This window comes from Phodopus roborovskii, unplaced genomic scaffold (genome assembly GCF_943737965.1).
Source record: "Phodopus roborovskii unplaced genomic scaffold, PHOROB, whole genome shotgun sequence".
NCBI classification, from domain to species: Eukaryota; Metazoa; Chordata; class Mammalia; order Rodentia; family Cricetidae; genus Phodopus; species Phodopus roborovskii.
The window spans coordinates 43,651-56,050 of record NW_026125404.1 but is presented as its reverse complement, the minus strand read 5'-3'; the positions used below and the strand labels follow the sequence as shown (position 1 = coordinate 56,050).

Below are 12,400 nucleotides of genomic sequence, written 5' to 3'. Positions count from 1 at the left end.
CCTCTCATCCTAGGAGGCAAGAGGGTTGCAAGTCCAAAGCCAACCTAAGCTACATAGTGAGAAACTGTCTCAGAAAATAGGGGAGGAAGGGAAAGAAAGGAATTTTTAAAAGGAGAAAGAAACGAGAATAAAGGAAAAAGAAAAAGAGGAAAGAAAGAGTAAGAGGCAACAGTGTCTGGAACATGTCAAGTTGTAGCTTACTGTCCAAATGTGTGTGCTGCATCTTGCCTTGGTCTCTTGCAGTGACCTGCATGAATGGAGGGTCCTGGAATGGAGAAATCTGTCTTTGCCCCAATGGCTTCACAGGGGATCGCTGTCAGAATAGAGTCCCCACTGTCGCCTGCCAGAATGGAGGCATGTGGGATGGGCTCAAATGTCAGTGCACCAGCCTCTTCCATGGGCCAAGGTGTGAGGAGGTGGTGGATAGCATTGAGATAGGTAAGTGAAAATTCAACAGAACCACAAAGTGCCAGGCTCCCAGCAGGCACCTGTCCTTGTCCTACCTCTATGGCTTATGGTTTTAAAAAATATCTATTTATGTGTGTGAGCATGTGTGTGTGTGTGTATGGGTGTGTTCACACATGCATGTGCCATATGTGTGAGCACCCACAGAGGCCAGAACAAAGTGTTGGATCACCTAAAACTTGAGTTACAGGTGATTGTGAGCTGCCTCACCAGGCTTCTGGGAACTGAACCCCAGTCTCCCACAAATGCAATATACCCTGCTAATCACTGAACTATCTATCACTCCGGTCACCAAATATCACACTTTCACCTAGTGGTAAAAATGCTTTAAAAATATTTTTTACAAAGTAGCTAAATATACATACATACATATGGAGAGACACCTCAGTTGGTAAAGTGCTCAGTCCCAAGCACCCAAGCAAAAAGCTGGGTGTGGCAGTGTGCACCCCTAATCCCAGATGGGGGAAGGCAGGGAACAATGGGTTCTTAGAGCTCATTGGCCACCCAGCCTACCCAAACTGGCTCTCTCCAAGTCCCATGAGACCCTATCTTATAAAATAAGGTGGAAATCGATGAAGAAAGATACTTGATGTTGACCTCTGACCTCCAGGTGCAGGTGCACGTGGTGCTCACATCCTCACAGGACCACATGCACACACCACACCAACAGTACACACACAAGAATAAATAAGTAGGAGCTGGAGAGGTGGCTCAGTGGTTAGAGCACTGGCTGCTCTTGCAAAGGACCCAGGTTCAGTTCCTAGCATCGACATGGTGGTTAACAATCATCTGTAACTCCAGTTCCAGGAGATCCAAGACTCTCTCTCGCCTCCATGTGCACCATGTGTAGGCACGGTGCACAGATATACATGCACACAGCACACCTACATGTGTAAAATAAAATAAACCCCCAAAATGCTTAATAAAAGTAAATAAGAATCGATCAAGAAGGTATGTCTTGAAACAAAATATAAATTCATCACAGCATTTTAACAGAAATGTAGTTAAATGAGTACAAAGGTAGACATAGTGGCTTAGACCTATAAATCCAGCACTCGGGAGGCTGAGACAGGATAGTCAAAAGTTCAAGACCAGCCTGAGCTACATTGTAACATCCTGTCTCAAACATGTTACTGTTTCCTTTTATTTATTCTTCTCTCATAGAATAAATCCCGACCATATCTTCCCCTCCCTTCAATCCTTCCAGTCCCTCCTGACACCTCCCCTTTCCCCCAGATCCATTCCTCCTCTGTTTCCCTGGGAAAAAAAAAAAAAAGAGCAGGCCTCCCAGGGACATCAACCAAACAAAACATAGCAAGTTACAATAAGACTAGGCACACACCCTCATATCAAGGCTAGTAGAGGCAGCCCAGTGGGAGGAAATGGGTCCTAAGAGCATGCAAAAGAGTCAGAATACCCCAATGGTAGGCATCCTACAAAAACTCCAACCTAAATAACCACAATGTATTTGCAGAGGGGTGGTCCCCGGTTTACCACCCTGGAGTTGTAGCTTTTTTACTTTGGGCTGGAAGGATAGCTTGGTTGGTAACATGCTTGCCATAAAAGCGTGAGGGCCTGAGTTAAATCCCTAGAACCTAATGTAGAAAAAAAGAGGGGGCGTGGGGTTGTGCCTCCTTGTGGTACCAGCCCTGGGGGAGGCAGAGCCAAGCAGATCCCTGGGGCTAGCTGACCAGCCAGCCTGCCTACTTGCCCATTTCCATGGCAGTGAGAGACACTATATCAGAAAACAAAGTCAATGGTGTCTGAGTAGCAATAGTGGATGCTGTCCTCTGGCGTCAACACACAGCTACAGGTGCACACCCACCCAGGGTTGGAATTTATTTTATTTTAGGGGTGGGTTTCAAGACAGGGTTTCTCTATGTAACAGTCCTGGCTATCCTGGAACTTGATTTGTAGACCAGGCTGGCCTCAAACTCACTGAGATCCACCTGCCTCTTCCTTCCCAGTGCAGGGATTAAAGGCGTGTGCCATCACCACCCAGCTCAGAATTTATTTTTACTTTATCACGCTTAAAAAGTAATAGCTGTTCAGTGGAATGCCTACTTCAAATTTTGAACACAGGTCTTCTCCTGGGCTTGAGTCATGTGACGCTATCCTCTCTTTAAATGCTGGTGTAGCTCCCACAGGCAGACACATGGGCACAGAAAACCATCAGACTAGATATGGTGGTGCACACTTTTAATCCCAAGACTTGGGAGGCAGAGGCAGGAGAATCTCTATGAGCTCGAGCTTGACCTCCTCTACATAGTGAGTTCCAGGACAGCCAAGGATATATAGACCCTGTCTCCCCCACAAAGTCACCCCCCCAAAAAAAAAAGAAAACAGAAGTAATCATCTGACATTCACAGTGGGTTGTGTTCCTAAACAGGAATGCGTTGAAGATGGATTGAATGCTCTGTGTACATGACTGCATGCAGGAGTATGTGTGTGTATGTGTTGCTGGAGACAAAACCCAAGCTTTGTCGTTGCTAAGCAAACATTCTACCTCTGAGTTCCCTCCCCAGATGAATGCCCAGGTTAAATGCAATTTTCATTTATGAACTGTTTGATATGTAGTGGACTTATCAGGATGTCACTCTACCGTAAGCTTGGGGGCATCCTAGGTCCCATCAAGTTGTCATCCATAAGCCCTAAGGAGACAGTATGCCTCCCTTCCTCCAGGGGACAGAATGCTGGAGGAGGCCTGTGTCACCCCCTGCCTCCAGTGTGGGGCTTCCGGGGGTGAGGATTTCATTGGTAAAGGTCCCTCTCAACCAATGGTGGGTGCTTCTGTCTGTTCCTCTTAGATAACACAGTCTCTGCAACCGTGGAAGTGAGTGTGACAGTAACCAACCACAACTACTCTGAAGAGCTACAGAACAAAACATCCAAAGAATTCAAGGAGTTCAATAAAACATTCACCGAACAGGTAACCCTGCGAGAACCCCCACCCCGCACCTGGAGCGGTTAAGGGGGCAGCTGAGCATGTTGCATGCTTCTCAGCTACTAGGGCAGGTGAGGGATGCAAAGCACGATTGGCCTGGGAGCTGCAAGAGGAAGGGGGCGTTCCGTGTCTCTGTGTCACTGCCAGGTGGGATGAGGACTGGGGAGGACTGAAGTCCCACAGAACGTCCCCCAGGTGGGACTTCTGGGATGACGCCTTGGCCCCTCACCTTTCAGATGGAGCACATTTATGATGGAATCCCTGAGTATGAAGGGGTTGTTATCAATTCGCTGAGGTGAGTACCTGGGTCTGGCAGGAAGGTCTTTTGCATGGGAAAAATGGTCATGATTACAGAGATCATTTGGGGGATGGGGGCTACCTGCATTAATCCACTGTGGGTGGTGCACAGGAACACCAATGGTTGTAGCTTGAACAACAGAAATCTCTGGAGCCCGGAGATCAAGGGATGGTGTCTTTTTCCTGGGTCCTCTGTCTATCCAAATTCTTGTGTGTTTGTCATATATACATATTTGTGTGGTGTGTGTGTGTGTGTGTGTGTGTGTGTGTGTGTGTAGGTACATGTGCACATACGTGAGAATGTATTTGGAAACTGGAGGTCTATACTGGGTGTCATCTTCAATTTCTGTCTCTGCCCTATTTGTAGTGACCAGGTCTCTCACTTAGCCAGGGATTCACCAATTCAACTAGTCTCACTGGCCAAGGAGATCAAGGGATCCAGCAGCCTCTGCTCTACCTGGTGCCAGGGTTACTTGAATACCTGAATTCTGTTTGTGCAACCAAGACATTGTTAACTAGCTGAGATATCTCCCCAGTGTTCCCCGATAGATACGTGTATGTGTATGCATGTGTCTGTCTCTGTCTCTCTCTATCTCCCTCTGTCTCTGTCTTTTCTGATAAAGTCCTGCTCTGTACTCCAGGCTAGCTTGAACTCATTATTATAGCCCAGGTTAGCCATGAGCTCTCAATCCTCTTGCCTGGAATCCCTCCCAAGAATTGTAGAGGAGGCAAGGGATGTCAAAGATGAGTAGCAGGGGTGGCCATAGGAGGATGCTCAAGGGTACTATCCTCTCTCCCCAGGAAAGGCAGTATCGTGGTGGATTATGATGTAATCCTGAAGGCCAAGTACACTGATAAATATGAAAGTGTGTTACAGAACGTCAGCAGTACTGTGAGGGAAAAAATCGAGAATGCAACCAAATATTATATAGTTACTAATAACAGCTGCCCAGGTAAAGTACTTCTGGAGGGAAGTGTCCTCATAGGGTGATTCATTAATCTCCCCACCTCCCTGGTTTTTGACCCTGGGACAGATAGGGTGCAGTGAAGGAAGGTGGTGGAGATTATGGGACACTGGGATCTCTGACCAGAGCTAGGTCTTGTCACTCCTGTTAATACTCCAAGAAAGTTTTGGAAGGGAAGACACAGAGCAGTATAGAGATGGAGAATTCCTCTAAAGTGTCAATATTAAGCGGAGTTGGGACAGATGGGGCATCCCATGACTGACTACATAGTGAATCTTCTAAATACAATGAGTAGTGTGTGGACCCTCTGAGACCCATTAAGGCCCTTTGAGACACATGACCCTCTGAGTGTGGCCCATCAGAGCCTAGCATCTCCTCCTGCAATTTCTGGCTTCCATGCCCACTAGTTAAGTGCTGTGGCCAAACCTGGTAGAAAAAAAAAAAAAACAAGACAAAAGAGGAGGGATGTATTTGGGTTCCTGGTTTTCGGGGATACAGTATCCCCTGGATGGGCAGGCATGGCTCAGGCAGCCCTGTGGCAGCAGAAGCCTGCTCTGTGCCGTTCCTTATGAAGTCCTTAGCTGGCCTATGTGGTGGTATATGTCCTTAAACACAGCCCTTGGAGAGTCAGAGGCAGGCAGTCTCTGAGTTCCAGGCCAACCTGATCATGTATTGCATTCCAGGACAGCCAGAGCTATCCACACAGTGAGACATTGTCTTAAAAAAGAAAAAATATTCCTCAAACTAGAAGGCTCAGGTTAAAGTGAAGTAGCCTACCTAGCCTTCCAGCCTGGCTCCTACATTGACCAGGGAAGCCCCGACTATAAAGATCCCACAGTCTCCACAAACAGGGTCATCATCTGGAAACCAAGGGTTCAAACACATAAGCCTGCTGAGAACACATCACACAGCACTGTCTCAGCCCTTCCCCTCTCCCACACACCCGGAAGCTGCTAAAGGAAGCTGCTAAAGGAGCCTCCATGATCTCCATGATGACAGTGTCAATGTGTTTCCTTTACAGAGTCACTGTGTTTCAACTCTTCTGCCACCAATGTGCAAAATGTTTCCAACTTTGTCACTCCTGAAGGTAAGTAATATGACCGGTTCTGGGAAAGGCCAGAAAGGTGGGGGGAGGGAGGGGAGCAGTGCATGGCAAAGCCAGACCTCCTGGATTCTTAACTCTTCCATGTTCCCCTCAGAGCAATGCCAGAAACAGGCTGGAGAGGAGTATGCAAAGTATGTCTTCTTGGAGTCCAAGGACAATAAGCTGCAGTGTGTCACAGCCTGCTCAACGGGCTACAAAACTCCTTGGACTGCCACTATGGCAAATGCCAACTGCAGCCGAAGTGGCCCTCAGTGCATGTGAGTATGGCGCTCTGCCTGTGGGGTGGCTCCTCTCCTGGAGGCCAAGGTCATGAGATTATCATATACATTACACTGCACCTCTTAAAAGTATACAGTTGTCAAAGAATCAGGTTGCAGGGTTAAAGGGATGGGACACGCATGACGTCCAGAGGGCACTAAAGTGGGTCAGGAAATGTCCAAACTGGTAGGAAAACCTCCAAGACAGAATGAGCGATGGCGGCTCCAGCTTCAGGAGGCTCCCAGTATAGCAGAGAACACAGGGCCTCCTTCTCAGAGAAAGAACATGTGCCCCACAGCCTGAGAGGTGTCTCAGTGGATAAAGGCACTTGCCCCTAAACCTGATGACCTGAGTTCAATCCCTGGGATCCACATGGTAGAAGGTGAGAACCAACATTTGCAAGTTGTTCTCTGACCTCCACAGTACACACACACAAACACACACACACACAGTAAGTAAATGTAATTTTATAATTTTTAAATGTCCTCTGCAATTGAATAGGTAAAGAAAGCTCTACGTGTCTCCATGGGGACAGGGACCCTGAATAGTCTAGTCATAGACATAGAAAAATGAAGAAAGGCATTGCAAACTGAACACTGAGTGTGGTGATGCATGTCTGTGATACCAGCATGTGGGAGGCCAAAGGCTCCAGGAAGATCATGAATTCAGTCGGTCTGAGCTGCCCTTAGAGGCTCTGTCTCAATCATCAAGCAAACAAACAAATAAACAAAAGCAGCTGGTTAAAAGCACCAGCTGCTCTCCCAGAGGTCCTGAGTTCAATTCCCAGCAATCTCATGGTGGCATACAACCATATATAATGAGATCTGGTGCCCTCTTCTGGCCCAAAGGCATACATGCAGGCAGAACACTGTACACATAATAGATAAATAGACCTTTAAAAAAAAGAAAAAGAAATCAAGGGCTAGAAAGATGGTTCAGTTAGTAACGTGTTTGCCATGCAAGCATAAGGACCTGAGTTCGGATCCCAGAACCCATGTAAAAGTCAGGCATGGGCTAGAAACTTGTCTTGGAAGTTCTGGGCACTTGCTATTCTTGAAGAGGACTCAGCGCCCACCTGGTGGTGTACCATCTGTAACTCCAGTTCCAAGGAATAGCATGCCCTTTTCTGGTTGCTATGGGTACTACATGAATGTGGTACACAAGCTACAAACCAGATTATTAATTACTTTTTGCTGCTGTGATAAAACTTGCAGAAGAGGGTTTGTTTTGCTTTATGGTTCTGGGGGTGGGCTCATAAGGTTGAGGAAGGCATGGTTGCAGGTGGCCGGAGCAGAAGGAAGCTGAGGGAGCAATCTGGAAATGGGAACAGGCCATAAGCTCTCCACATCCTACAGGTCCCAAAACCTCCCTAACACAGCACCACCAACGGGGGCCAAATATTCAATACTATGGGGGACAATTTTCACTCAAACCACTACAACCACATGGAGAGCGTGTCCCAAAAAAAAAAAAATGTGGACAGTGCCTGCGGTTTGTCTCCACACACAAAACATCAGGGATAACGGAAGGAGCAATCCATAGGCAGAGGCCTGACTGCTTATTCTGGGATGGCTTTTTGGAGAAGTTCCCAAGCTGATTCAAGGTGCATTTGTAGACGTGGTGGGTATAGAGAGGGCAGTTTGGGTGAGGAGCACTCAGGACAGGGAGCACAGGTTCTGGATCAGAAATGGGGATGGGGGTGTTTGCACATAGGGCTGAAAATGAAAACACTGGGTGGGCAGGCAGATGGGCCAGCTTGGAGTGCAGACCAAGGAATCTCGGGGTTTGAACAACTGCCTTGGGCCCTGGACTGCTGCTGGGGGCAAAGGGCCTAGACCTGGACTCGTGCTAGGACCAGCTTAGAGGCTGCACTTGGGTCTGCTGTCCGTTCATCTCCTCAGAGCTCTACTCACCTCTCAATACTTTCCCATGAGGCCAGAGCATGACTGACTCCTTTCTCCTCTGCCCATCTCCCGTCAGCTGCCTGACCACAGACACTCACTGGTACAGTGGGGAAACCTGCGATCGGGGCATCCAGAAAAGCCTGGTGTATGGGCTCGTGGGAGCTGGGGTGGCAGTGTTGTTGGTGATCCTTGTTGTCCTCAGTGTGTTCTCCATGCGCTTCAGAAGAGAGGCAAAAAGGTAAGTGGCTGGTGCCCCCTTCCTTCACCATCCTAATCCTTCCCGCTCTACCTTCTCTCTCCGTCCTGCAATCTCGGTTCTCGCGGTGGACTGTGAGTTGCCGGAAGCAGAGATGTAGCTCGTCCTGGGTCTTTGTCGCTACTCTGTGGTCATAACTGGGTCCCATGGTGTCTCCTACCAACAGGCAAACGTTCAAAGTGTCTCAGATGCAGAAGTGGAATGAAGAGGAAGGCAAAACTCCTGGAGCCGTCCACAATGTCGGGTTTGACCACAACGAAGGTATTGGCAATCTCTGTGGAGCTCAGACTTGGAATGATGGGTATAGGGGTGGGGATACAGGAGACCCGGGCAAGGTACTGGGATGGTCTCCCCTCTCAGAGCACCCCATTTCAGGTTCAAAAGCTTCCCTGGAACCTGAGTGGGATATAACATGGGTACTGTACCCTAGAGGAGGCATGGAGCAAACGGATGGTGTACGTTCCTCTGGAACATAAAACTCTGCCTATAGGGACCTAGATGAGGGCTCAGGGGTGAGTATGCTCACCAACAAGTGACTTACATCTCAGGACAGAGGCTAACATTGCAGTTTGTTAGATGCAAGCACTATAATTTCTAGGAATGGGCTGGGGGTGTGAGTTAGTGGGTGGAGGGAGCGCTTGCTTAGCGTGTATGGTCTCCGGTACCACATAAATCAGACATGGGTTCACATGTGTAATCCCAGTATACAGAAGAGTCATCCTTGACTACATAGTGAATTTGAGGCCAGCGAAGACACATAGGATGGCTGTCTCCAAATGCAAACTATGGCCAGCCTGGTCGTGGCTACCTTTAATTCTAGCACCAGGGAAGGTTGAAGGAGGGGGATCTGTGAAGTTCAAACCCGGTCTTGCCTATGTAATTTTTGAGACATAGTCTCTCTGTGTAGCCCAAATGACTTCAAACTTGTCATCCTCCTGCCTCTGCCTCTCAAGTGCTGTTATTACAGGCATGCTCCCCCCCCCCCACACACACACACCTGAGCTCACACTAGGGAGCTGTTGTGGAGCAAATTATTCAAGCAGTTTACCAAACTCGCATTGTTTTTTTTTGTTTCGTGGGCATGGGATGAACACCCCCCCCCCATCAGTGGAGCTCGAGGGACTGATGAACATTTTCTAACCACCTGTTTCGTTGGGCTTCCTCCTCCCTTAGAAGGAGAAAATTATGTTCATTTGGACTCCATGTACAGCAACTTCGAGGGCCTCCCTACGCCATATAAACCCTGAAGAAAAAGGTAAGAATGAGCCAGAAGAACCACCCACCTCCTGTGCCCTGAGTCCTCTATCATCCTTCCTACCTGGTAGGACCCTCAGGCAAGCAAAGCCATAGTGTCTATGGCCAGGGATCCAGGCAGTGGTCTCCAGAACACACAACAGTAAGGCAGGAACTAGGGGACAGGAAGCCCACACTTTCCCAGGCTTCAGACTCCGTTTCTTTCTGTGCCTTAGATGCATCCTTGGTGTCCTAGTTACTGAAGAGTTAATTTTGTGGGGGAGGGTCTGGAGAGTGGTGCAGTGAGAAACAGTACTTGCTGCTCCTACAGGGACCGTATGTAGTTCCCAAAACATCATGGCTCACAACCATCCACTACTCTAGTCCCAGGGGATCTGACACCCTCATTGAGCCCCCACAGGCACCAGGCATGTGCGTGGTGCATTTACATCCATGTAGGCAAACACCCATACATGTGAAATATAAAATGAATACGTCTCTTTTTAAAAACAAATTTAAGAACTTTTGAGACAGGGTCTTACTGGCAGCATCAAACTTGTGCTCCTGCAGCCCCAACCTCTTGAGTGCTGGGAGATGGGTGTGTGTCACCTGAGTGCTGGGAGATGGGTGTGTGTCACCTGAGTGCTGGGAGATGGGTGTGTGTCACCTGAGTGCTGGGAGATGGGTGTGTGTCACCAAGTCATTAGACTCTTTGAAGTCAGTTGGTTGTTGGGCATGTGGCTCAGTTGGTAGAGTGGCTGCTTATCAGTGTACAAATCCCTGGGTTCCAATCCACCTTTTCATAAGCTGGGGGTGCACACCTGTCTTTCCAGCACTGGGGAGGTAGAAGCAAAAGGATCAAAAATTCGTGGTCCTCCTTGGTTTGAGTTTAGGGCTAGTCTGGGCTACTTGAGACTGTCCCCAAACATTTCTTTTCAAATATGCAGAATATTTGAGGATAGGAAAAACCTTGTGGGGTGGAAAGAGATCAACCATTGGACAAATTATTACTAAATCCAACTGGCTGGGAAGGGAGGATGCAACTTGTTTGTACCAGACTTCAAGAAATGGATAAATTCCAGTGTTGGCGAAATGGATCAGTGGGTAAAGATGCTTACCGTCAAGCCTGATGACCTGATTTCAATCCCCAGGACCCACACAGTAGAAGGAGGAAAGTGATTTCCACTTATTGTTCTTGGATCTCCGTATGCATGCCCTGGCACACATGCATGTCCCCCCCCAAAAATAAATTGTAGGCCCAACACGGTGACCCACATCTTTAATCCCAGCACTTGGGAGGCAGAGGCAGGTGGATCGCTGTGAATTTGAAGCCAGCCTGGTCTACAGAGTGAGTTCTAGGGCTACACAGTGAAACCCTGACTCCAAAAAAAAAAAAGAAAGAAAGAAAGAATATGTGATAATTTTTTTAGATACAAGCTTCACCTGTGCTTCTATAGACCTGTCCTTTTTTTTTTTTTTTTTTAACTTTCTTTTCTCTGAGTCTTTCACATCTTGCATCTCGATCCCATTCATTTCCTGTCCCCACCCTTGCGACACCCCCCCCATAAAATTTAAGAGAAAAGAAAAAGGGGGAGGGGAATCTCATCATGGAAGCTGTTGTGAATCACGAAGTAAACCTTTTTAATCCACACAATCTTTACTGGCAAATGTTAGTTGCAAAGAGTCATTGGTCTGGTTCAAAGCCTCTGGTTTCTGCTACACAGTCATGCTGGGCCCTCACTAGGACTCCTCTTGGTTAGCCTGCTGTTGCTCTGTGTTGTGGAGATCCTGCAGCTTTGGGTATTCAGGACCAGGTCCCCTCACATGCTCCAGCAGACCACAGATGGGATGGACAATGGGGTGGGCCAACCGATAACCCTAGTTCTAGGCCAGGGAAGTTGCAGGGTTATAAATCTGAGTCTTAAGTGCTTCCAACACTAGATTTCTCCTGGGCTCAACCCTCACTCGCTTCTGTTTCTCTTTTCAGATCCAGATTCAGAGGCCAGAGATAGTCATGACATCACTGTAACACTAACACAACAGCGTCTGGCATGGGTCCTTGGAGCTGAGGACTGAGAACCCCTGCTGTGTTGAGTGTGGGGGAACACACCCTCCATTGAGAACTCCCCATTGGGGACTTACTGAGAAATAGATCCTGTAGTTAGCAAGGATGAATAACAGAGAGACAGCAGTGCTGGGAACTCAAAGTATGGAAACTGCAGTGGGCATGTCATGATGGCAGGAGACAGCTCCCGGAACCCCATGTCCAGAGATGTTCTTCTAGCCCCAAGTCTGATTCAGCACCAAGGACAGTGCCCTGTACCCATTGCTGATGATTGCTTTGACACTGGATTTGCATTTTATCATCTGCAAAACACTCTTCTAAGAAAGATTACATCCCATTTCCACAGAAAATACTGTCTTTAATAGACTATCTGTCTTCACAAGGTCATGATTAATCTTGAATTTCTTTCTGAGACTGGGTATAATTAAAGCTTTTATTTTGGTGCATTCTAATTTTTCCTATGTAAATACAATTACATACTTTTTTAAGATTTATTTTGTTTTTAATTACGTGTACGTGTGTATCTGTGTGTATGTGAACATGAGTACAATTGCCAGTGATGGCCAGAAGTGGGCATCAGATCCTCTGGGAGTAACAGGCTATTATGAGTATTTGATTCTGAGAAGTGAACTCAAGTTCCCCTGTAAGAGCAGTCACATTCTTAACCAGCTCTCTATCTTTCATGTGTGCTTATAATAACTAAAAGCAACAAAAGCAAATTTGTTGCAAGTTCTACAGATTCTAGAACTTTCTCTCCTTGCCACATTATCCTGGCTCCTGGGCCACATCTACTAGGCTGTCTGTCATCCCCTTCCCTCCAGGATGTAATTCATTCCTCAATACCAGGAGAGGGAATATCTTCACCCAAGAAAGGTAAAACCCACACCTTTCCCCAGCATCATTTGCTG

At 47.5% G+C, this 12,400-nt stretch overlaps 1 protein-coding gene across 1 annotated transcript; it reads left to right on the top strand.

Annotated features, from left to right (window-relative positions):
• Positions 1-251: 251 nt before the first annotated feature.
• On the top strand, positions 252-9,441 carry LOC127215275 (mucin-17-like). Its single transcript, XM_051175649.1, has 9 exons — positions 252-438; positions 3,273-3,394; positions 3,646-3,704; positions 4,508-4,659; positions 5,693-5,733; positions 5,834-6,033; positions 8,015-8,176; positions 8,361-8,455; positions 9,368-9,441. The coding sequence occupies exons 1-9, from the start codon at positions 252-254 to the stop codon at positions 9,439-9,441; spliced, it is 1,092 nt and encodes a 363-aa protein (XP_051031606.1).
• The last annotated feature ends 2,959 nt before the right edge of the window (positions 9,442-12,400 follow it).